General features: G+C 39.2%; 1 protein-coding gene across 4 annotated transcripts in view; it reads left to right on the top strand.

The window, feature by feature from the left end:
• LOC109408817 (potassium channel subfamily T member 2) overlaps positions 1-27,271 on the top strand; it is a 564,841-nt gene that overhangs the window by 186,374 nt on the left and 351,196 nt on the right. For all 4 annotated transcript variants that reach the window (XM_062854367.1, XM_062854368.1, XM_062854369.1 and 1 more), the window contains exon 3: positions 8,677-8,927. In XM_062854367.1, the coding sequence (XP_062710351.1) occupies positions 8,677-8,927 (251 nt within the window). The remainder of the gene's footprint in view (positions 1-8,676; positions 8,928-27,271) is intronic.

Here is a 27,271-nt window from a genome sequence, read left to right on the forward strand (position 1 = left end):
AAAATTTCACACAACATTTTTCACCGGTGAAAAAAATTCATAAAAAAAATCCGGAAAAACTATGCTCGAACTTGCAGAAAATTTTCAAAAAAATGTTTTTGTGAAGGTAATTTCATAAGCATTGATCGCTGAAATTTTTGGACTGCACTTTGTTTTAGTTCCTGTATTATGGCCAATTTTGTGAAACATGGCCATATAATATAGGCTTACATGGTCATTTTTCACAAAATTGGTCATAACTCAGGAAAGAAAAAATAAGTGCATTCCAAAAATTTCAGCGATCAAAGTTCCTTCTCAAAACTATTTTTTTCGAAAATTTTCCACGATTTCGGACATAGTTTTTCTTTATAAATTTTCTCAACGGTGAAAACTTTTCCCACTTCATATTTTTTGTTTGGATTCCTGAGAAAATTTTCTTTCATTTTCATAAAAAAACTTTGTTTCTACGATGCTTCGTTCTTAAGTTATGATTTTTTTTTAATAGGGGTCATATGGCACATTTGGTCATTTTGCAACAAAATTGGCCATAAATCAAAAACGAAGAAAAAATGCATTCCAAAAACTTCAGCGATTAAAGCTTATGAAAAAACCTTCTCCAAAATATTTTTTGAAAATTTTCCTCGAGTTCGGGCATAGTTTTTTTGGATTTCTGAGTTCTATTTTTTTGGATTTCTGGGAAAATAAGCTTTCTACGATGCTTCGTTCTTGAGTTATGATTTTTCAAAGTAAGCAGTGTCAGGGGAAAACAAAAAAATTCCACCTGAGTTTTCCGGAAACATGGACGACCCTGAATTTTTCTCATTTTTTTTTGATCATATATTCATGAGCCCTGCCTCTGGAAAAAGTTTCAAGAAAATCTGAGACCCTCGGCCCAATTTGTACGATAATAAAAAAATGCCCTAGAGCAGCACTTTTGGACACACTGTTCACATTGTCCACATCTTTCACTAAAGCGTTCGTTCGCATCCGAATCAAGAATGTGATTCCGATCATCACCTCTGCCACGTCGATATGCGCTCATACCTACATCCTGTCTATCTTCGAGTTGGAAGCAAAAACGCTGATCATGCTTAGCATCGTTTTCCTCTTAGGGCGGAGTAAAAACAGTTTACAGAGGGATGCCGGCTAGCGAGTGAAGTACTAACACCGATGTTCGATGCTATTCGGGGAATTTTCCGATCCCGAAGTGTTGGAAATAGATGAGAGGGAAAAAGCGAAGAAGACTCTTTTTCCTTGGGTAATATTCGATTTGAATGATTGAAATAGCATCCCAGTGCATGACTGTGAATTCATGTTATCCAGTAACTTGAATCTTGAGAATGTGTGGATGTGATTTACGCTTGAAGAATAAAGGGAGGTCCTTGAGGATATTTATGGACGTTAGGAAAAAAAGAAAACTGCCAGACGTCGAAAGAAATTTATCCTACAGTTGAAACATTTACTTTCACTTGGGAAACATTGAGAGTGGGGTATGCACATTTTACAACTTACATCTTTAAGCTAAAAGAAGGAGAAGCAGCCAAATGTGTGCACTTTGAGTTACGAATTTTTACTACCAAAAACCAACAGGAAACCCCAACGAATACGTGAGCCATTTGTTCACCTGTGAGTTGAACATTCGTCCGAAGAGCGAACAGGAAAGCCAAGTACCTAGTAATAAAATAAGAACGAGCAGCTTTCGACAGTCCATTTCGTCTGTTTTATTGCAACACCGCAACCGACCATTCTGCGGCGACCTTCCTTAGAGTCCTGCAATTCCATGCTTCAAGTACCCACTATCCACCAGCGTTCGACCGGTGTCGTTAATCATTAATGAGAGCACCGTAAAATATTACTCCTGGACTGGAAAAAAATGCGGGCAACAAAGTCAACATTATACATATAAAATCCGCCACACATTGACTGGATGAAAGCACAAACGTGTCCATATGAATGGTAATTCAAGAACGCGCTGCTGTTCCCCGAATCCATCATGATGGTAGGCGCCATACAGGACGACCGGGAACAGAGCGAGAGAGTGCTTGAATTTTCCGGCAAATGGAATCAAAAATTCAATTACCCATCGACGACGGCGACGACGCCAACGACAATGATGGAACAAGAGCCAGCGACGGCGTCGACAGAACTCTCAATTTGGCAACGGAAATGTAACTCTGTTGCGAACGGAGCGTCGAGAGTGGCACGCGTTACATGTGCGTGGCTGATTGACAGGTTAATTTAAGATGAAAGCCATTTCTACAAATTCAACGACAGCAGTGATTCGTTAGGCCTACCGGTATGTTGATGAGAACCAAATTTGTCTGCGATATTGATTTGATTTGATGTTAAACTTGATACTTAGTGTAGGATCGATAATTTTCAAACGAACTGAACAATTCCGAAACCAATCAATTTGTTATAATCTTGTACCGACTTTTCGAACCCTGTAAGCAGAATATCCTCTTCGAATGAGTGTAACCAGTTTCATTTCGTCCTACCACCTGTAATCTTCCTCAGTGCGTGAAAGGTAACAAGTGGTAGTCGAAATACGCGTGTCTGTCAAAGGATAAGCAAAAGAGGAAGGAATGAAAAGGTACAAAACTGATTACACTCATTCTAAGCTGATATGATTTGTTTATATGAACATATATGATATGATATGAAATGTTTCATGGAAATTCTGGTGAGATAATCAAAGATTACATCAAAGATCATATGGATTTAGGGCCGCAGGGCCGCAGATTTTCATGAAACTTTTTCCACAGGCATGGCTCATGGATGTATGAACAAAAAATTGAGAAAATTCAGGGTCGCCTATTTTCCCGGAACATTCAGGTGAAATTTTTTTGTTTTCCCCAGACACTAATTACCTTGAAAAGTCATAACTCAAGAACGAAGTATAGTAGAAATTGAAATGAAAGTAAATTTTCTCAGAAACTAAAAAAAAAATATATAAATTGGAAAAAGTTTTCCACAGTTAAGAAAATTCATAAAGAAAACCCGGAAAATCTATGCCCGAACTCGTGGAAAATTTTCAAAAAATATTTCTGAGAAGGTTTTTTACTTTATCGCTGAAATTTTTGAAAGGCACTTTGTTTCGTTTTTGAGTTATGGCAAATTTTGTTTAAAAATGTTCAAATGTGCCATATAAACCTTTTGATTTGAAAAATCATAACTCAAGAACGAAGCATCGTAGAAACAAAGTTATGTTGTTATGAAAATGAAAGCAAAATTTCTCAGGAATAAAAAAAATGAACTGAAAAAAAAAAACAAAACAAATAAAATATTTCACCGTTGAGTAAATTCATAAAGAAAAGCCGGGAAAAACTATGCCCGAATTCACGGAAAATTTTCAAAAAAAAATATTTTTGTGAAGGTGATTTCATAATATTTGATCGCTGAAATTTTTGGAATGCACTTTTTTTCTTTCCTGAGTTATGGCCAATTTTGTGGAAAATGACCATGTAAGCCTATGTTTCCACTTATTATTTTTTTCGGATTTCTTAGAAAATTTGCTTTCATTTTCTAAAAAAAAACTTTGTTTCTACGTTGCTTCGTTCTTCAGTTATGATTTTTCAAAGTGAGTAAGCGCTTCCGGGGTATACAAACAATTTCCACCTGAGTTTTCCGGGAAAACAGGCGATCCCGATTTGACAGCCATCCTCGATTACAAATAAACATTGTACAGTTTTTTCGGGAACACGGCTGAGGTTATGCACTGTTACGGTTTGGTTTTGCAGTCTTAAGGGGAATGGAAAACACTAGTTTTTGATTATTCCCGACGTTTCGGTCCGTTTGGGACCGCATATGAACAGTAATGGTGGAAGATCTTAAAGATAGAACCCGAATTTCAGACCGCTGGAGATGAAACAGTTTGTCCGCATCACGATGGCCCATACTCGATCGGATTAAAACTAAATCAAGACGAACGTATGACTTTTCTAGTTTAGCAAAACTGTTTTTGACCTGAAAACCTTAAAGATTGAACCCAAATGGACCGCAACGTCGGGAATAACCAGAGACTAGTGTTTTACATTCCCCTTAAGATTGCGAAGCCAAACCGTAACAGTACATTACACAGTTCGTTATTGGAAGCTCCGGCGTGAAATCCTAGAATACAATTTCAATAAAATATAAATTTCCTCCTGATATGAGTGATGATAGAGCCATTCCTGTCAGCATCGATTAGGAGCACATAATCACTAGGGATGGATATTGGTCGGTGAGATCGTTCCATATTTACATATTTATTTCATATGATTAAAAGAATAACTATATTTTTCGTGTATTTGCCAAAAAAATATTGTAAAGCTCGTCACGTCAAGTATCGGCACAAGCTCTCCAGTCGCCTTCTGTTTATAATTAATATTATTCTTTCAAAAACTGGAAACATTTACTCATTTTTTCAGTTTTTGATTTTTTAAAAAATAACGAAGCAATATTTTCAAAAACTGTTTTCGTACGCATGTAGAGTATGAATCAATGTATCTTCTGATTTTTTTTTTTCGTGTTGAAAAAGTTTTCCATTTTTTCAAAAACCATTTTTTTTAAATTTTGTTCAAAAATGGTTTCTGCAAAAACGAAAAACATTTTCCACTATGAAAAAAAATCAGAAGATACCTTGATCCATCCTCTCCATGTTTACGAAAACCGATTTTGAAAAAATTGCTTCGTTATCTAATAAAAAATCAAGAACCAAAAAGTAAGGAAATGCTTCCAGTTTCGTCTTAACCCTTTGAAGCCTGAATTTAGCGTTATTATAGAGTTTTTACTTCGTATTTCTGTGGTTTTGGTGCTCAGCAGCATAGAAAGGGAAGAATATGATGCAGAATATTTTTTCTGGGTATCCTAGGTCTTCCAAACTGTTCATGAGTTTAGATCATTAAGTCTACGCTTATAACGGTAACTTCTTTCGTCATACAAAGCATTAAATCTTTTGAAAGTTCAAATGAAAGTAACAAAACAGTCGGAATATCCTGGGTCATCCAAAATGTTCTTGAGTTCAAATCCTGAAGTCTATGGGTGTTACGGTAACTTCTTTCATTATACAAAGCTCCTATTTGTATTCTATCATGTCCAGTAAACCTTCTGAAAGTTCAAAAGGTAGTATCATATCAGTCGGGATATCCCGCGTCATCAAAATTGTTCTTGAGTTTAGATCTTCAAGTCTACGGGTGTATCAGAAACTTTATTCATTATCCAAAGCTACGATTTGTATTCTATCATGTCTAGTAAGTCTTCTAAAAGTTCAAAAGGCAGTATCAGATCAGTCGGGATTTCCTAGGCCATCCAAACTGTTCTTGAGTTCAGATCCTGAAATCTGCGGATGTAGCGTTAACTCCATATATTATACAAAGCAACGATTTGTAATCTATTTGTAATCAGCAGACGGAATCTCAAATCGACCACGTTCTGATTGACGGACGGCACTTCTCCGACATTATCGACGTCAGGATCTATCGTGGCGCCAACATCGACTCCGACCAGTATCTGGTGATGGCCAAACTGCGCCCAAAACTCTTCGTCATCAACTATGTACAGTACCGACGACCGCCACGGTACAACCTAGAGCGACTGAAACAACTGGATGTCGCCTCAGCATACGGGCAGAATCTCGAGGCCACATTGCCAGACGAGGGCGAGCGCGATGAGGACCCTCTAGAGGACTGCTGGAGTATAGTGAAAGCAGCCATCAATGACGCAGCCGAGAGCACCATCGGGTACGTGGGACGGAATCGACAGAACGATGGATCGACGAAGAGTGCAGAACGGTTTTGGAGGAGAAGTATGCAGGGCGAGCGGTGATACTGCAGCAAGGGACCCGACAGAACGTGAATGGTTACAAACAAAAGCGAAAACAGCAGACCCGCCTCTTTCGGGAGAAAAAGCGCTGCCTGAAAGAAGCGGTGAGAAGAAATAGAGGAACTACTGTGTAGTTCCCAAGAAACACGGAAGTTCTATCAGAAACTCAACGCGTCCCGCAACGGCTTCGTGGCGCGAGTCGAAATGTACAGGGATAAGCACGGAGGCCTCTTGACGGACGGACTTGACGTGATCGAATGGTGGAAGCAACACATGGATGGCGTGGAGAACGTAGGCACGGGAAACCACGGCAACGGAGGAAACAACGACAGCAGTGTAGGGGTGGACGGAAATGAACCAAATTCCATGCTGAGGGAAGTTAAGGATGCTGTTGGATACGTTTATTCGGACTCCTCAGAGAAATACGCATTTATGTTTGTGTAGTAATTCTTGAAGCTGCAAAGGCAATTTTATTTCATCAAACAACATTTCAATTAGTAATTATGTTACATAACTTACAAATTGGTCCTTCTACGTATACCGAATCCAACAAATTATTTTAGCTAGCGTGCGATTATGATCAACCTAAATTTTAACGATTGCGATTTAACTCAAACATTATCGAAAATGAGAATAAGAATAACTTACAGTTCAACCAGAAATAAGACCGACTGACTGCACACTAAACTATTTGTAGTAGGTGAACTGTAACTACTGTAATAATTTAACTGCGATTTCTAATTCAAGTGATTAATGCCTTTCATGAGCTAAGATTTCAGTATCTAGAACATCCACAATGACACAGCAAATCTGTCGCATTGTTTTCACCATCTGACTTTACAACCAATAATAGTATGTCACCCAACCCTTCTAGACAGTTGCGCCTTATCGATGCTTATCAATAGCTGAGAAATAAAGGGGCAGTCTCCGATCGTTTCTGACTCTGCCGGCAGTGCAGCCAGTGTTGGCAACAGATGCCATTCATCAGTTCAAAACCAACAAAGCAGCTGGTAAGGATGGCATCGCAACAGAACCCATCAAGCTGGGTCCAGAAAAGTTGGCTACCTGTCTGCACCGGCTGTTAGTCAGGATCTGGGAAACCGAACAGCTACCGGAGGAGTGGAAGGAAGGGGTAATCTGCCTCATTCACAAGAATGGCGACCATTTGGAATGTGAGAGCTTCAGGGCGATTACCATTTTGAATGCTGCCTACAAAGTGCTATCCCAGATCATCTTCCGTCATTTGTCACCTAAAACGAATAAGTTCGTGGGAAGTTATCAAGCCGGCTCCATCAACGGCCGGTCGACGACGGGTCAGATCTTCACCTTACGGCAAATCCTCCAGAAATGCCGTAAATACCAGATCCCAACGTATCTCATCGACTTTAAAGCGGCATACGACAGTATCGACCGCACAGACCTATAGAAAATTATGCACGAAAACGGCTTTCCTGGGAAGTTGACTAGACTAATAAAATCAACGATGGGCGGTTACTGCGTAAGGGCACTTCATTCGAATCTCGCCGGGGAGTACGACAAGGTGACGGACTCTTCAACATCATTGAAAGGTGTAATGCGACGAGCCGGGATCAATAGCCGGGGTACGATCTTCACAAAATCCGGTCAATTTGTATGCTTTACGGACGACATGGACATTATCGCCAGAACATTTGGAACAGTGGCAGAGCTGTACACCCGCCTGAAACGCGAAGCAGCAAAGGTCGGACTGGTGGTGAATGCCTCAAAAACAAAGTACATGCTGGTAGGCGGAACCGAACACGACCGGATCCGTCTGGGTAGTAATGTTACGATAGACGGGGATACTTTCGAGATGGTGGAGGAATTCGTCTACCGCGGATCCTTACTGACGGCTGACAACAACGTGAGCCGTGAAATTCGAAGTTGCAACATCAGCGGAAGTCGGGCCTACTACGGGCTCCAGAAGAAACTGCGGTCAATAAAGATTCACCCACGCACCAAATGCACCATGTACAAAACGCTAATAAGACCGGTGGTCCTCTACGGACACGAGACATGGACCATGTTCGAGACGGACCTGCAAGCACTCGTAGTTTTCGAGCGACGCGTGCTAAGGACGATCTTCGGCGGTGTGCAGGAGAATGGCGTGTGGCGAAGAAGGATTAATCACGAGTTCACTGCACTTATCAGCGAACCCTGCATCTAGAAGGTTTCCAAAACCGGAAGGATACGATGGGCAGGGTATGTTGCAAGAATGTCGGACAACAAACCTGCAAAGTTGGTGTTCGCGACAGATGCGGTTGGCACAAGCAGGCGTGGAGCGCAGAGATCACGATGGGTGGACCAGATGGAGCGTGACTTGGTGAACATTGGGCGTGGCCGAGGATGGAGAGCGGCAGTCACGAGCCGTGTATTATGGAGATATTTTGTTTTTTAGTTTTATCTTGAGCTTGATGTAATACTAAAAAAATGAATGACGATGGATAAGAGAAGGAAAAGAAAGAAATGTTGATAGATGATTGAAATATGGCACGTAGAAAGACATAGAGATGTATAATGGATGAAATAAGTTGATAGAAGAAGAGTAATAATTAAAATCGTTACGTGTGAAATAAAAAAGAAACAATTGTACATTTCGAGAACAAGATATAAAAAAAACTTCTTTACACCTTACTTCTGCAAATTCATCTTCTTTTCTTGCACTCCATTCTGTGTATGTACATAAATTAGCTTGCTTGTCTGCATGTTTTCACCCTGGCATAGCTTTTCCCCGTAGCACCCACAAAACCAGCTTATTCTCCCAGAAGTAAACCACTTCCCGCCAATCCCATAAAAGTCAAACGTTCCCCGAAAAACCAAAGAAAAACAAGAACCCACAACCAACTGTCCCAAAATGTTTTCTGCTTCCATGGCCAGCAAACCAGCAGAATGTCGCTCTTCTTCTTCCGGCTGCACAACCTCCAGCGGGAGGAGGCCAACAAAAAGCGCAAGAAGCAACAGCAGCAGCAGCAGCAGCGCCAGCGGCAGCGGCGGGGCGCCAAAGTCTTCCGCGGGGTGTCCTGCAATTCCGGTTTCAGCCACCTGACCCTGGGACCGTCCCGGCTGTTCGAGAAAACGCCGATGAGCCCGTCCGACAGCCTGGACGAGATTGCGCTGCAAATTCCCAGGTAATTTACATGTTGTTGTGTTTTTTTTTTTCTGAGGGATGGAGAGGTTTGGAAAATAGAGTTTTGCGACGATAAAAAAAACTGTTGTAAAATTTTTTTTTCTTCTTTCTAGATATTTAGTACTTACAAAACTTTGAAGACTTACAAAAAGTATTATAGAATTTTACCATAAAATACAAAATCTTTAAAGTTATTGTCTTCGGCAGAATTTCAATCGTAGACCGCCATACTACGTTTTAAAACCAGTTTTTTTTTACCAGTTATTCGCAATTGTTTACGTTTTCTTATTGTCACGCTTATCTTTTATTAGAGTCCTGCGGCGGTCGTATGCCCGCGAGGCCCATAGCCGCAGTGACAGTCGCAAGGCATACAAAAGAAAACATGTTCCCTCCCAAAACAAAAGCACGTGACTTTCGCGAAGTGACAGATGTTTTCGGATATATTTGTGATGAACGACAAGAGTGGCTCAGTAAACTAAGTATGCTTGCTGTTAAACCCCATACAATGGAATAAAATACTTTTAGAATCTGGTGACGCTTTTATGATAAGTAACTATCGCGCTTGTATCGGAAGCGAGAGGCAGGTAATCGCCATGTTATGATTTTTCCTGAGAGGCATAATAGCGTATGTCAGACTAGATCAACGTGGGCAATTGGTTAATGGTCACATTCAGCAAGCTGCCGCTTGCTTCGGGGACACAACAGATAGGGAAATTGGTTAATGCTCTCATAGGTTTCGTGAAACTTTGAGGCGGATCCGGTCTGGAGGTACGTGCACGAAATGAAATTTTCCCATTAAAAGTTGCTCGTGTGCGGTGACGGAGTCAATTCGCCAGTCTACATAGGTTAGGATCAGCACGGTCAGGGTCTGATTTGGATTTGATTAGAGCTGGATTCAGAGTCTGTTTCGGCCTTTTGTTTGGTTGGGATTGGTGGGTTCCCATCCCCTGTCGGCCAGGTGGTTTCATAGGAATAAGGTCTGTGCAGGTGTAGGTATCAAATGGAATGACTCTTGAAAGCTAAACGCGTGCCTTCCGAAAACGTGGTGCTTTGAAATCAGTTTTGATTTTGAGTGCTTGAACTCATGTTTACAAACGTTAGTCGCAAGGGGCAAGTTGACTTTTAACTGAGTTAATTCTCATCACTCTTGATGTGCTTGTCGATTTGAGTACGATTTTAAAACTATTCGATTAACCCTTTGGGGCCTAAATTTTTTCAAGCGTTAATATAAAATTTTGTTAACGCTTTTCTCTAGGGCACCAAGAAATATATAATTGACAAAATATGTTGAATACTAGGTCGTCCAAACTACCCCTGTTTTTTGAATCATAAAATCTACAGATGTAATTATAACTTTTTACGTCATTTAATGCTGCGATATGTAATTGACCATGACCAGTGAATCTTCTAAAAACTTAGAAAACATTTAAATATCAGTTCCTCACTTTCAGTCCTGGGCACCCACGGTGCACAGTGGGATCATTCTGAAAAAAGACGATCAAAACCTCTAAGAGCCGTTAGATGACGTTTTAGCATATAGGTATCTTTGGAAGATGTGCTCAGAAATATCGTCTCTATTTTTGTGCATATTCACTGTATGGTAAAACTGTAGGGTGAACCCGAGCAAAAAAATATTTTTTCAAAATATTTTTTTAGAGGGTAAATGTCAAATTACAATAAAAAAAATAGATAAAAAACACAGTGTTAGAAATATATACTATTTCAACAAAAATACTATTTTGATTAACAAATATTAATGTCGAAAAGTTTTCGTGAGTTTTCAGTTTGTATTAAATGATTTGTATGAAATTTGTGAATATTTTCTTTGAAAAATGACTATTAAAATACCATCAGAAATCAAAGTGCCTTATCAGACCCGATTGTTAAGTCACTTTTGGTCTATTCTGGACATGATAAAGCATTGAAATTTTGATAGCACGGCTGCCAAAAAGTGCCTATTCAAAAAATATTCAATGGTGAAAATAGTGCAAAAAATTTCAAAAAAAATGGTTTACTGGAGCAATTTTCAATTTTACAGAGATGGTGTCTTCGGCAAGATAGTGTATTCCAGTAGTACCCACAAACTTGTAGAGCATATCACGTTGAAATTTTACGATATCATCATGGAAAAGTTCAAAAAACTGATTTTGAGGTTGTTTTTTAAACTTTCATATTTACTCCCTTTCAGACACGAATGCCACATGAGTGGTAAAGTGTCTTTAATAAATATTAATAATAATAATAATATTTACTCCCTAAAAATGAAGTCCAAGCTATATGGTGTCATCAGCAAAGTTACTTGAAATTACTTGTTTTACAACTTTGCTAAAGACATCTACCCTCTAAAAATATATTTTTAAAAAATATTTTTTTGTTCGGGTTCACCCTACAGTATTACCATACAGTGAATATGCATAAAAAAAGAGAAGATTTTTCTGGACATATCTTCCAAAGACACCTATATGCTAAAATGTCATCTAACGGCTCTTAGAGGTTTTGATCGTCTTTTTTCAGAATGATCCCACTGTGCGGTGGTGCTGATGGCCGATTGCCAGCTATCGCCTTGACCTGAGGCCAGGTCAATTTTCTGTCGACTTGCTTGATTTCGTTGTTGAGGCTGCGCAACCATGAGCTTTTGGGTCTGCCTCAACTGCGATGTCCTGCTGGGTTCCAATCTAACGCTTGCTTATAGATTTCGTTTCCGCCCCTATGTAGAGTGTGGCCTCCGCTTTCGCTCTCGAATTTCTGTCGCTATCGGCTTTTGATGACATCGACGATGGAGCTCCACGTTGGAGATCCAATTGTGAGGCCACCATGTACGCATTATATACCGCAGGCATCTATTGATGAAGACCTGCAGCCGTTGAGTGTTCTCCACTGATACACACCAGGTTTCACTGGCGTATAGCAGCACATATTTAAAGTTCGAGTTAAAAATTCGAATTTTGTTGCGTCGACTGATCTGGTAGCTTTTCCATACATTTCTTAAACTCGTAAAAGCAACCCTCGCCTTCTTGATCCGTGCACCTATGTCGATCTTGGTGCCGCCATCGGCTGCCATTTGGCTAGCAAGTTATTGGAAGCATTCAACATTCTCTACTGATTGCCCAGCTACCGTGAAGCTGTCGACCGTTTTTACATCCAAAGATTTGGTCTTGTTGACGTTGATAGCAAAAGCTGCCGCTGAGGAGCGATTGGCAAGATTATCGAGCTTGCTCTGCATATCAGAACGCCATTGAGCTAGGAAAGCAACGTCATCAGCCAGTTCGAAGTCATTTAGGTGTTTCATGGTAATGGGCTGCCACAGCCATCCACGATTTGGTTCACGGTCAATCGCACCTACCAGGATCTCGTCGATTACGATGAGGAACAGTAGCGGTGATAGTATACATCCTTGCCTCACATCCAATAGGCCGGAAATGTCGCGGTTTCCCATATGTTGCAGAATAATTACTGCAATAGTTGTGCGGATACTACGGGGTCAGCTTTGAGCAACTCAGCTGATATGCGATCGACCCCTGGGGCTCTGTTTGATTCCATGCTACGGATGACTGTTTCTATCTCCTTTATTGATGGAGCTTCGGTGTTGACACGGGTAATGCGTCGAACCCTTGGCGAATCATGCCAAGGTGTTGATGGCGTGGCCGACACTTTTAAAAGGTTTCCAAAGTCCTCGAACCAGCGCTTCAATTGGTTAGCCGGGTCGGTCAGTAACTGTCCAGACGTGTCTTTCACGAGCATCGTAGCATTCATCTTAGTCCCACCAAGGCGACGTGAAACATCGTAGAGAAGACGGTTGTCGCCTGTGTTTGCGGCTTTCTCGCCTTCGTCGTCTAGGGACTACGCCCACGCTCTTTTGTCCCGTCTACATGAGCGTTTCACTTTCTTCTCGAGAGCCGAATAGCGCTGACTACGGCTTTGCCTGAAAAAGATGCATCCAGCGACACCGGTGCATTCCAACTATGACAAGCAGATGGCGAAGGAGAGAGTCCTGGGGGTGATCTAAAACCAAACACGGACCAGTTCATATTCTCGATGATGCACCGCGAGAAGTTGATGAAGTACATACCTGTTCAAGGGAGGCCGATAGAAAGGATCGTCGTTCATCATGGGCTTATTCGATTCCCTCGGTTTGCTATCGCCGTTCACTGTACACGCCCACAACAAAATCATCATCCATCATCTATGGCGTTCTAGCTGCGACTGTGATAAAGAAGTTGACAGCAATTTCTGGAAGTTGTGGAAGCGGTAGATAGATTTGTGGTTGGTTGAGGTCATCTAGATTCCCCGTTGCTATATCGGCGGCGCCAAGTCACACGAAGTCAATTAGTTGGAAACCCACATGCTCTGCGAGACCAAACACGGATACGGCTGCGTAACATAAATATCTGCGAGTGGTCATCAACGGAAGCGTCCACTGCAATTTGATGATGTCCCGGGCTAAAATGGCACCGATAAAACGTCAATCTATCCCCGGCATTGGGAGCTAGGATGAGCCCAACCGTCCTAGACATACTCTTCTACCGGATCAACCGTACAGTCAAATCCGTCCAGAATAGATTCCCGCACCGTTTTGGTTTGCTCAATTTCGACTAGCATAGATTCCAGCAGTTCGTTGCTTCCGGATCGACGAGATCCAAGAGGTGACGAAGGCGACAAACTGGCGATGGATTCCGACCAAATTTTTAATCGCTGACGTCTTGACGTAATAGGGACAAGGTTTGCCGTTTTACAACGGCCGACGGAGATAGGTTCAACGGACAAGCGTTACTGTATCGGCCGTAAGAGTACAACCCGACCCAAGAGGCGATCCTGTAAGAAACCAACGAAGATACCAGTAAAAGTCACCGTCTTCTATTTCCGTCTTCAAAGCACAACCAACCGTGAACCGATTGTACCATTTGCTTCATTTTGCCCTCTCTTTTACTGCTCCTAACTCCTCCCTATTCCGCGAACAACAACGTTTTAATTTGCCTTCCGTTTGTTTGTCTATTTGTAAATTATACACTGAGCTGTTTTCCCGCTTTTCCACAACTTTTCCTCTTTGCTGCTGCTGTGTAGTAGGCACGCAAACCTCACGCTCTGATGATGGGCCGTCCTTTGCCTGCGGTGTTCGTTCCGTTGTTGGTGCCTACTATCTAGTAGAGTGGGCAAAAGAAGTCAAGTGTAAACGAAGAGACGGCACAACAATGAGTTATACTGTTTCTACTCGAAGCTCCGGGGGGTATGGTGCGATGGTGGCTGCTGAAGAGATGATACCAAAGGAGCTTTGTTTTGGACACGTGTTAGCACTTTTGGATGAGTAACTTTCGCGCAGTCCTCGCGGGGGGCTAAGGAGTGTATCGAAACGTGGCTGGCAATGTTCAAGCTCGAAGCTGAATAGGTCTTCCCGTTCCGATACATACTTTCATTTTTTAACACTTACCCAATAATATTGTTATATTTTTTACCCAAATTTGTTATATTTTTTAAACTGCCAAAACATTGAAATTCATTTTTGTGGACATGAGCAGCACTTTACAAAGTTATACATGATACTTTCTATGTTGAATACAGGTAATCTTCGGTATAACGTACCCTCGATATAACGAATTCGATATAACGTACATTTTGCTTCAATATAACGTACAACATTGTCTCTTTTTCCATTGAACACTCCCAGATAAACTACGAAATCACTCGAATAAATCAATATGGCCTTTTAACCCAGATTTAGCGCAAATTGTGAAAAAAAAAATAGTGTACGTTATATCGAAGCAAAATGTACGTTATATTGAAGCATACAAAAACAAAACGTCTTTTTAGTGAAAAATCATGTTTTTCATTATTAGTTTTGTAAATGTCACCGACATCATTATTTGGAATTAATATCACATCAAATCTATCAACACTAGTATAAAAAATATTATATCTTTCTCTGCTTCGATATAACGTACAAAAAGGAAAAAAAACTTTATATCGAAGAGTACCTGTATTTATGCAGTATTTCTAATCGGATATTCACGTACTTTTCTGGTCAATTATGTTATGAACATTGGTAACTACTTTTCGATAAACTCCTAAAACACGTCACACACGACATATCAACCTAATATGGTATTTAAAGACGTGTTTCTGACGGGAAATGTTTCCAAAATCTTCTTGACACCAAAGAGTTGCTTGGCAGGACATGATTTTGGAGAAGTAACGCTTTCAAGCATCCTCCCTTTTCTGCCGTAATTCTGCAAAGTGACGTAAGCGCCATTCAAAATGCCGATATTTTTTGGTATATTATATATAATATCTGGTGTAAAAATAGCACTGTGGTATGCCTGCTGTATTAGAATGCAAGATCTAGTCGTAATCTATCATCTATGGAAAGAAACTTAGAGGTTGAGCAAGAGTTTTATGCATAATAACCAAAAAATGGGCCAAAACTATCAATGTCGCTTACGTCACTTTGCAGAATTACGGCAGTTTTAAAGTTCAATCGAGAACCACACAGTCAAAACAAATGGGTGACACGTTTGGTCTGATTTTTATGTATATATTCGATCCCATGATGTCGTTCATCATCCATGAGAAAAAACTGGTTTGCTCACGTAGAGTAAACAAAAATAGAAGCATGATACTATGCATGATCCGATTAGCCTACAAACTAAGAATAGAAAAAGATGGCAAACAAATGCCCAAGAAATTAGGGTGGGTCAAGGGTTATATGGAAAAACGTGAATTTGATCGTATCTAGCCAGATCAAGGTTTTTTCTATTCCATTTGGGGTCCTTAACAACTGGCCAAAATTTGAGAGGAATCGGTTACGCCTACGTTTTGCGCATCGCGATTGAAATTTGTATGGAAACTCGTATGGGAAAACGTGCTGTTTTGTATTTTTCCCATTTCATCTACTAATTTAACTCGAGTCATAATACTGAACCCGTTAAAGTATAATTCATGATATACCTTACAACTTTGCCGAAGACAGCAGGGTGCTAAAATGCTTACAAAAAAAGTTATTATGCTCTAAAGTGAGGTATATCGAAATAAATGCTGAAAATGACTTTTTCTGCCATCACTGCCCGCTGGGTCAATTATAAACTGCTATAGAACTTTGTGGATGCATTCTATCAATTTGGTGTCTTCAGCAAAGTTGTTTGGATTTACATGCTCTTTGAATTGCATTTGGACATTAGTTCAAAATCTCCCCGCATAGGTGGCGCTGCGATACAAACTTTTTTATTTCGCATCCTAGAGCTTTGGCGTTTTCGGCAATGTTGTAGAACATGAAAAATTATGAAAATTTGTCGAAGACACCAAAGCTCTAGCACTCAACCCAGCGAAGTTATAGCGAAAATAGTAAATCATATCTCAAAGTTTACGTTTTTGTACTACGTGTGACATATGTACTACATTGCAGCTACCTTGAAAGAAGGTAATTGTACATATTAAAATATATAGGGTGACAATGGGTATTATCGGCAGGTTTGTTCTCTTCGTCATGGGGGGTTTTTGTCAGCCAAATTGCCTGAAACTTGGCCATATAATTCAGCTTAGTTGGGAAGGATTTGAGACCAACTCTGAGTTCAATAGGTTCAAAAAAAAAACCCAAAGACGAAGAGAACAAAACGGCCGAGAATAGGTAATTTCCCCTATTTGATAATACTCCTTCCTTTTTTGCCAATATAACTAATATATTACGAATGATATTTCTTTTAATCATTATAGTGCGAGGTAGATGTATGTTCAAGTAGTAAACTCTCAGCGTAAGCGAACTACCAACGCTATTGAGGATGTAGCCCCTTTGATTTTTTTTTTATTCAGTTCCTGTATAGTGACATACTAAAACATTTTTATGTGCACTATATTCGATAATAAATCTTTAAATTCCTATTGTACTAGTGATATCACATTTTCCGAAATAACACTTCGTGAAATGTCATTTCCTGGACTGTTGTCCTTAAAGTCATTTCATGGAAAGAAGGCAATGTTTCGTACTATGTTAATATAAACATCCTATCCATCCTATCCTATTCAAAGAGATCGATCATTCCGGCAAGTGTGTCATTCTGGGAGATAAAAGAGTTATATTTGGTATAAAATACAAATATCTATGTATCTATGTATATAAAAATGAATTTCTGTCTGTCTGTCTGTCTGACCCTTATGCATTCGGAAACTACTGAACCGATCGGTGTGAAATTTTGTATGTGAATTTTTCTGGGGCCGGGGAAGGTTCTCAGCTTGGTGTGAGACGTCTCCGGTCTCTGGAACGGGGGGCTCCCGCACAGATAACTTTGCGGGAAACGTCCCCATGGAGCTGTATGTCAAAAAACACAGTAGGCAGGCAGTACGACGTTTACCGGGATAGCTAGTATAAGATAAACGATTCATGGCACTAAAAGAAGTATATAAAAAAGTGCAAAAACGTAAATTTTTGAATATGATTAACTACTTCTGCTATAACTTCGCTGTGTTAAGTGCTAGAGCTTTGGTGTCTTCGACAAACTTTCATAATTTTTCGTGTTCTACAACATTGCCGAAAACGCCAAAGCTCTAGGATGCGAAATAAAAAAGTTTGTATCGCAGCGCCACCTATGCGGTGAAATTTCGAACTAATGTCCAAATGCAATTCAAAGAGCATGTAAATCCAAACAACTTTGCTGAAGACACCAAATTGATAGAATGCATCCACAAAGTGCTATAGCAGTTTTTAGTTGACCCAGCGGGCAGTGATGGCAGACAAAGTCATTTTCAGCATATATTTCGATATACCTCACTCTGGAGCATAATAACTTTTTTTGTGAGCATTTTAGCACCCTGCTGTCTTCGGCAAAGTTGTAAGGTATATCATGAATTATACTTTAACGGGTTTAGTATTATGACTTGAGTTAAATTAGTAGATGAAATAGGAAAAATACAAAAAAGCACGTTTTCCCATACGAATTTCCATACAAATTTCAATCGCGATGCGCAAAACGTAGGCGTAACCGATCCCTCTCAAATTTTAGCCAGTTGTTAGGGACCCCAAATGGAGTCGAAAAAACCTTGATCTGACAAAAATGTTCCGATGACCCACCCTAATATGCAGCCCAAATTGAATACGATCACAATTACAGCTATATTGAAATATCCAGCCTCAGCGACTCAAAACCTTCCGGAAACACATACGTTTGCTCTCGAGGAGACTGACCATTTTCATTTTTGCTTCGCGGTGTAATGTAAATTAAATGTGCATTAACCAAGTCACAAAACAAGGATTTTCCATCCTCAGAGTTGTTTTTTCAAACACTTTCCACGACAAAAATCTGGTTAATTTTTATTGAACATATCTATAAATGAAAAATTTCCGGGGCCCGTGGCGCAATTGGTCACACGCTTGCTTCATAAGCAGATGGTCATGGGTTCGATCCCAGCCCCGGCTCTATCCCCTTGAGAGCAGTTGACACTGGACCCTCTTCTGAGCCCATGGCTCAAACGGGCCTGCATACATGGACATCGGCAAACGACGCCTCATAATGGATTCTACCATGATAGGGTAGAAAGTGAAAGCAGCGCAACGGCAACCAGTTCGATATACAGGGGATACTCAAAATAACTGGGACAGGTAAAATTTTCACTTTTCAAAAAATGTTCAACTCGCTGTAACTTTTTGAAAAGGGCATCAAATATTCCCAAATTTTTACTGTAAGTTCATCAACTAGTTGTGTATCAGTGGTCAAAATTTGGAAAAGATCGAGCTATTCTACACGAAGTTATTAAGGTTCTAGAAAAAGGTATAATTATCCGATAGCCAACTTTGAGCTGTTATATCTCCGGATTCAATGAACCGAATGTAATGAAATTTTGATCATTTAAGACTTATATAATGAGCTATCAAAAACATTTGACTAAACTTAAAATTCTTTACACGAAAGAAAATTAAAACGATTAGATTATTTTTCTGATATAACACTAATTTATCCAAAACTTTATCATCGTTTCAAAATTCGAGATAGTAATTATAGTTCATTTAAATTCCCTCTAATTGACTTGAATATATTTATGTTCCAAAGCAAAGCTACCAAATAGCCGGCTATAAATTGAAAAAGTAATGGGATGCACATGAACAATAGATAAATTTACTAAGATATCATAAAATAAATGAAATCGCTATAACTTTTTTTCTTATTAATAATTTCAAATTAAGTCAACTGTTTTTTAAAGTTCATTATATAAGTCGTAAATGATCAAAATTTCATTGCACTCGGTTCTTTGAATCCGGAGATATAACAGCTCAAAGTTGGCTATCGGATAATTATACCTTTTTCTAGAATCTTTATAACTTTGTGTAGAACGGCCCGATCATTCCCAAATTTTGTCCACTGATACACAACTAGTTGATGAACTTACAGTAAAAATTTGAGAATATTTGATGCCCTTTTCGAAAAGTTACAGCGAGTTGAACATTTTTTGAAAAGTGAAAATTTTACCTGTCCCAGTTATTTTGAGTATCCCCTGTAGTTTAATAACTACAGAATACGTTTAGGCACTGTACAAAAGTGGACAAAAGAGCTTTAAATTAGGCAAGTGATTAAACAAAATATCTATAAATATGTGTCTGTTCTGCACGTCGGTAATTATTTGTTACAAAACATAACAAATCAAAACTATCACTTGGGTACCTTAGTTGGCAAAAATCGATGCAGTTTTGGGACGGGCACTTTTGAAAATCGTTGAAAACCTCTGCATAGTGGTTTAATCCATGTTAACAGTGTTTTTTTTTTACAATGCTAACGGTGTATTTGTTTGTCCTCGTCTTTGTTCCGTACCGCTCCCTTTCAAGCTCTTCTACCAGTTGACTGAATTCGATTATTGACGTCCTTCTTGACCGTCTTCACCATTGATATTCATTATTCATTACCAAATTAGTTCTTCAGTTGAGCAAGCATGAACTTTTACGGAGAGATTTTCACAAAATTATATAATAGAATATTGTTCCAAACATATTTTGAGTATTATGGCTTTCCGAAACGTTCGAAACAATTTTGGACGAAGATATTGTCTAGAAACAGCGTTAATGCGAGAAATGTCTGGTTACGTACAAACAACTGAAAGACGTATGGCAGACGCTTTAGAAGGCTGAATACATAAAGCCGAATATAAAAAGTGGGCTTTCCCAAAAAAAATCGATGTTTGAAAAGTCAAGGTGCTCAACCCTTAATTAAAAGATATGCATATTTGAAGCTTTTTTGTAGAACATTTTGATTTTCTGAAAAAAAAATATTTAGAAGTTACGCCAGGGCAATTTTTGAAAAAATGACTCTTTTTCATAAAAATTCTAAAAAAAAAATATTTTTTCATATTATTTTTTTCAATTTCAGTTTTTTTTCAATAGGAATGTTTGTTCCTATTTCATTTGCTACCAGTAACCACGATATCCGTCATGCTTGTAGTTAGTTATTCACATGAAAGCTCGCCATGAATGTACTGCCAACCACTTAAAAAAAACATGTTTGAATTAATCAACCCCCCCGTAACTTGACAGATGAGCTCAGTTTCGCGTACCTACTTGCAAATTGCAGATGTCGCTACTGTTCGTAAACAACGGGTCCATCCTTCACTGACGCAACCATTTTTGTCCATGCGAAAACACCTGTTTGTTTCGTGGTGAGTGGATGCCAACAAGAGGCTAGCGTTTCGTATCAAAAGGACGTATTCAACAGAAGCGCAAAAACTAATGTTCATTAAATTGAAATTATTTTGATTTTTCTTTTCATTGTTGTAAGAAATGTAATGAAAGCACATGTTTAAATGGTCTTCCATATTAATTGGTGACTGCGCATGCTAGACCAAACCGAAGATCAAACTCGAAAAAAAAAATCTGCAAATGATTATTTTTAACTTCTATTTTGGCTTGGCCACCAGATAGCTAGCTGTAAAATGTTAGCATAAGTTACCTAATTTATTACTTGCTGGTGCTTAATAACCGCACTAGAAGAAAACATGAGTTTCTTATTAATTTTATGAAAGCCGACTATTTTGCCTTTACTTGTTTTATAGATATAATTTTCGCTTCTAGTAAACAAATTCATCATGCCGCACTTAATTTACATTTCCTCCTCTCCTCTTCATGGCGTAACGTCCTCACTGGGACAAAGCCTGCCTCTCAGCTTAGTGTTCAATGAGCACTTCCACAGTTTTCAACTGAGAGCTTCCTCTGCCAATGACCATTTTGCATGTGTATATCGTGTGGCAGGCACGAAGATACTCTATGCCCAAGGAAGTCAAGGAAATTTCCTTTACGAAAAGATCGTGGACCGACTGGGAATCGAACCCGTCACCCTCAGCATGGTCATGCTGAATACCCGTGCGTTTACCGCCTCGGTTATATGGGCCCCTTTAATTTACATTTATCTACCACAAAAAAGCGGAAACAACAAATAAAGGTTTCTGTTGAATGTTTTAATATTTTTTGTTCGGTTTGTTATTGTCGGTTTCCGTCCTTTTCAAAAGTAGCGCTTGCCGCTTTGAATCTGACAGTACCACCCGGACCAAAATTTTTAGGTACGCTGACGTTGTTCGGCAGCTGTCAAGAAGCTCCCGGGTTGGAATTAATCAACTAGTAAAGCTATTATTTTAAGTCACTAACTCTTTTGAATAAACGTACATTAGAGTGTCACAAAAACCTTATAATATCCCAAGTATACAAAGTTTTGCAAGCCGGGGCCCGTGGCGTAGTGGCTACACGTTTGCTTCATAAGCAGATGGTCATGGGTTCGATCTCTGCCCCGGTTCTTTTGTCAGTTGCTCTTTCCCCCTGAGAGCAGCTGACACTGACCCTCTTCTGAGCCCATGGCTCAAATGAACCCGGATACTTGGACATCAGCGATCGGCTACCCATAATGGACCCCCAATCGTACTGAAAACAGGAACAACCAACAGCCACACATCAACATCCTCGTCCTCATCATTCTACCATGATAAGGTAGAAAGTGAAAGCAGCGCGACGGCCACCAGTTCGATGTAGGACAATTAGAAATAGAAAACATTTAGGCGCTGTACAAAGTGTATGTACAGCTTCCAATTGGAATCGCTCACGCAGGACCCTAGTGGACAATAGAGCAGTAAAATAGGTTAAGTGATTGAAGAATAAAAAAAAGTTTTGCAAATATTTGAAATATTGTCCATTCACTAAACACGTAATATATCAGCTTCTAGACAAGATATTTTAAATCTTTTTTTAGAGAAATGACGCATACAAATAGTACTATCAGTTAAAATTTTCATGGTAGAAAAAAATATGCGTGTATTTTTTTATCAAATTTTGAAGAAAAATCCCAAAAATAGTTCTTTTACTAGCACAAAAACGGTTCTGTCGACAACATAAACACAATATTTCAAAAATAATAACCCTTCAAGAATGCCTAGAGGTTAAGGTGGCCCACGCCACACTTATATGAAAAACAAAAATTTCGAAAAATGCCAAGCCTTACCTCCTAAATCAGTTGTTTTGGACTCCCAGAAGCTACGTTCAAAGTTTGAGCAAAATCGGTTGAGCCTAAGGGGGCGCTCAAAACGCTTGAAGTTTGTATGGGAAAACTTGGCCAAATGTATGCAGAAATTTTAAGTTTTCTAATTTAGCCGCTAGGTGGCGCTGTAAGCGTTCATTAATCAAACCCTTTGGTATTTTTGTTGGTGACTATATGCCTAACAACTTTGTCGAAGACCGCAAAGTGATCCAACGTCTGTGAAAAGAGTTATACCCAAGACAAAGTGAGGCAAAGTATTGAGATTTTTTTATTGATATTATTGATATTATTCCTTTACTAAAACAATAAAGTTTATCCTCATTTTACCTAGGGTATAGCTTTTTTTCACAGACGTTGGATCACTTTGCGGTCTTCGACAAAGTTGTTTGGCATATAGTCACCTACAATAATACTAAAGGGTTTGATTATTGAATGCTTACAGCGCCACCGAGCGGCTAAATTCGAAAACTTAATTTTTTTTGGATGTGAGTTCGACTGTACTATTATAGCTGTTTTGATTATCTGCAACGGAGTCTTTTTAATTTGTAAAACGAGTTAATAAAAGAAAAATAAAGTATTCGTTTTTGGTTTGGGGTTATGGCGAACTGTAACTGTCGGGGTTTTATGATGTTGGTACATGACTAACTGCGGTAAAAACTAAAATTTAAAATTGGTTTCTATAGTATTTTTGCGCGCTTTTAGTCTTCTGTTGGTTGGAGGGACGTCGAGCCATAAAGAAGAAGAAGAAACACTCTGAAAACACATCAAATCGTTTCAACATGCATCCCCTGAAACAGCCCTGACTGAAGTTCATCAGAAAGCCTCTGACGCCCCTAAATCTTCAAGAAACTCTCGAAAACCCTCTAAAGTGCTCTAAAATGCCTCGAAGTGTCTTAAAATTGAATAAAACGCCTATGAAGCAACCTAAAACTTCCTTTGAAACGCTCTTAAACGCCTCTGAAACCCCTTTAAAAGCCCATGAAGCTCACCTGAAATCTGCCTAATCCCCGGGAACCCCTTTGAATCCCGCTGACATGCCCTGAAACGCTTCGAAACACCTCATAAACCATCTGAAAGCTCCTAAAGCTCACTTGAAATTCCGAGACGTCCCGAAGTCTCCTGAAACCCCTTGAAATGCTTTGAAACGCATTCGAATCACTCAAACACACCTCTGGATATCTGCTGTTGCTCTCCTGGAAGTCACTGAGCCCCTTGAAATGCACTGAAATCTTTGAAACCCCATAAAATGCGTATAAAGCCCCTTGGAGCGTGTGAAGTTCCCTTTTAAACTTACGGATCTCCCTGACTGAAACACCTCAGGAACGTATCTGAAATCCACCTCAATTCACCTCAAGTGCTTCACCACCGTGAAATAGGGTAGTGGACGTATTTTGGCCCACCTTTGGAATTTTATTGCATTTATCATATCTTCTTCTTCTTCTTTATGGCTCTACGTCCCCACTGGGACTTGGCCTGCCTCGCTTCAACTTAGTGTTCTTTGAGCACTTCCACAGTTATTAATTGAAGGGCTTTCTTTGCCTGCCATTGCATGAATTTGTATATTGTGAGACAAGGACAATGATACACTATGCCCAGGGAGTCGAGAGAATTTTCCCGACCGGAACGGGAATCGAACCCGCCGTCTCCAGATCCATAGCCTTAACCACTAGGCTAACGGGAGACCCCGTTAGCTTCCAATAATCCTTTGCCAAGATTTTGTAGATATTATATGATAAATGCAAGGTTGCAACCATTCATTTGCAAAAATTTACATTCATTTGCTATTATCTCAGTTCAGAAGCATGCTATCGAAAAACAATGTTTGGATGAATTGAACCTTGTAGTTTTATCTGAAAGTTTGCCGAAAAGCATTAGAGTCACATACGCATACCAACGTCGTGAGAGAGCTGTGAAGGCAACTCTCCACGCGATGAATATAAATTTCATTCACGCTGTGGAAAGTTGCCTTCACAGCTCACTCACGACTTTGGAATACGTGTGCAACCCCAATGTTATTAGGCAAACTTTCAGCTAAAACTACAAGGTTAAATTCATCCATACAATGTTTTTCGATAGCATGCTTCTGAACTGAGATAATAGCAAATGAATTTAAATTTTTGCAAATGAATGGTTGCAACCTTGGATAAATGTAATAAAACTCAAAAGGTGGGTCAAAATACCTCCATTACCTAGTCCACTACCCTATTCTAGCCTCTCATCCTTTTTAAATTATTTTTATTGATATCCATGTGGGTAATAAACTAATTTCATCTTGTGTAATGAATCAATTTAGGTAAAATATCTTCATGTGCAACTCCTTCTCATTATCTGAATCGAGTCTCCGTGTTATACATATGTGATTCAATTCAGTACTTTCACCATTTCTAACACCGGAAGTCCAACTTTTCTACTTGATTCAGAGAAACAACTTTTAACTGTTGTCATTAGTAGCTGCCATGCCGAAGGTCCACGTTCAGGTACACGTCTCCTCAAATACGTAAGGGCACAAAACTTATATAATTCTTTCGTAATTAATTTAGCTTCCACTATCGTACATCTCGCACGATAGCCATCAATTATCGTTTCTCGATTCCAGAAACGTGATTGAAAGGATGTGACACTACACTGAACGGCGGGTTGCGGTGAAAATTACTATTCTGAGGGTAAATTTAAATGCACAACGCCACTAAATTTGTGCAGACTGAATTTCGTTTCAATTCAACATAATTCAGTGTACACTGAAAGGCGGCTTGCAGTAATGACAAGCATAAAAATGTTTTTAAATTTACCATGGCAAAACATGATCATCGACCAACCAATGCTTCTTGTGTGCGTTTTGTTTCTTCTCACATCAGCCGGTTCGATAGCTGAGTGGTAGCGTGCGAGCCTGGTGATGTCAAGGTTCTTGGTTCGAATCCGGTTGCGAACAGAAACTTTTTTTAATTGAAAATCGAGTCCATGGTAAAATTGAAAACATAATTCTGTTGAATTGAAACGAAATTCAGTCTGCACAAATTTAGTGGCGTTGTGCATTTAAATTTACCCTCAGAATAGTAATATTCACCACAACCCGCCGTTCAGTGTACTGTGAGGAATGAAAATGGTACGAAACGATTGTTTGACGTCTTAGTCTAGCATGGGTTGCATCAATAGTAAGGATCACCCCATACGAGAGTATCCCACTACTGTCTGGTATTATCTCATTTTACATCTTAATTGAACATCGTTATCTGGCTAGAACAATATAGTTTTCACTCCCCTACAGCTGGATACCATCATATCTTCGACAAAGCTGCCAACTACTGGTCAACAGGTGAAAGCAATTATGTGTAGTAAGTGTAGATATTTTTATTTTTGGTGGACCGCGTCCTTACTGAAAATGGAGCACATATTGTATAACAGGAAAAAAGAAACTTCCAGCGAATCATGGATGGATTTTATGAGATTGAAATTATTCAGCTGGCGACCATTATCTCGACTTTTTGTATTTCACAGCGCATGTCGCACAAGGACAAAATGTGATTAGTTTAACGCACTGGGACACAAAATTATTATTGAATGAGACCAAATTGAATGACTTTAAAAGCTTTCATAATGCTTTTTAAATATTAGACAGTGCAGTGCAAGGTCTTTTAGCTTATCACTTGAGTGGGCTGCACATCATCTCTGGATTTCTGTTCATCTTTTTTCCTGGTGTCCCGTTTAAACTTGGAAAGACTTTGATCTCGTTTACTGATAGTTTACTTTGCTATATTTTCCGTTGTTTACATTTGCATAAAGTGTGGTAGACATGAAGATTCTCTTTGTCCATGAAAGTTCAATTGAAAAACCGATTTTAAACCAATACTGAAATAGAACCTAGACACTTTTATCCTGACTTTTCCTTGTAGCAGCGCACTTCCATCTGAGCAAAAGAAGGCCCCACCGTCGCACAGTGGAGCACCTAGTACATCAAAACTGATCAAAACTATTCTGACGCATTTTCACAACCCAAATGCAACCCAAATTAGTAATGAAACGTTTTTCATAGTTTTCGTATTTTTTTATTCTGTCATTAGGGTGACCAATTTTATAATTGTAAAAGTCAAGATTTTTCAAAACTAATTTTTTTCAAAAAATCACAACTTTTGAACCAGTTGACCGATTTTAAACTTCTTTTTTTTGCTTGAAAGCTGTTGAGTTCTAGTTTTCAGCAAAAATACGTTCAGAGGGCCAAATAGTGTTTTAAGGCAAATAATATCATATAATAATATAATTATCACGATTTTTTCAAAGTGTTGCAACTTTTGAAATCGGAAACATCCGGAAGGTTTTCTTTCTGCATTTGAAAGAGGAACAATAGTTTTATCATACACTAAATGCAGATTTTCCGGAAACAACCGGAAAATCAACTTATTTCATTTTGAATGTACGGTAAAGGATTCCATCAAATATTTTTTTCAATATTTTCATATATTGTATGTAAATTCAACGTCAATTTGTTTGGGTTTCAAATTAACAGAATAACAACATTAACCTTCTTTAACAAACTGCATTGTTGAATTGATTGACTATCAATTTCATTCACTTTGTACGGTCAAAACTAGCACGCGCTGTGAGTTATATCAAAGAAAACGGCTAAACTTCAGCTTCACTTAGCCTCTTCTGATAAGCGTAAACAAAACATTTGTACACTGCTTAGCTGTCAAACGATTACACGATAACTACACTTGGCAAAAACACAACGGAAAACCCAATTACTTCATTTTGAGTTTTTCTACTTATGATCAGGTTTTGATGTGATTTACTCCAATGTGCGTCGCTGGACATAATTAGATAATTTACAAACACATCTTTAACGATGCTTTTGCAAAATTGAAAT

The sequence above is a fragment of the Aedes albopictus genome, chromosome 2, assembly GCF_035046485.1.
Source record: "Aedes albopictus strain Foshan chromosome 2, AalbF5, whole genome shotgun sequence".
In the NCBI taxonomy this organism is placed as follows: domain Eukaryota; kingdom Metazoa; phylum Arthropoda; class Insecta; order Diptera; family Culicidae; genus Aedes; species Aedes albopictus.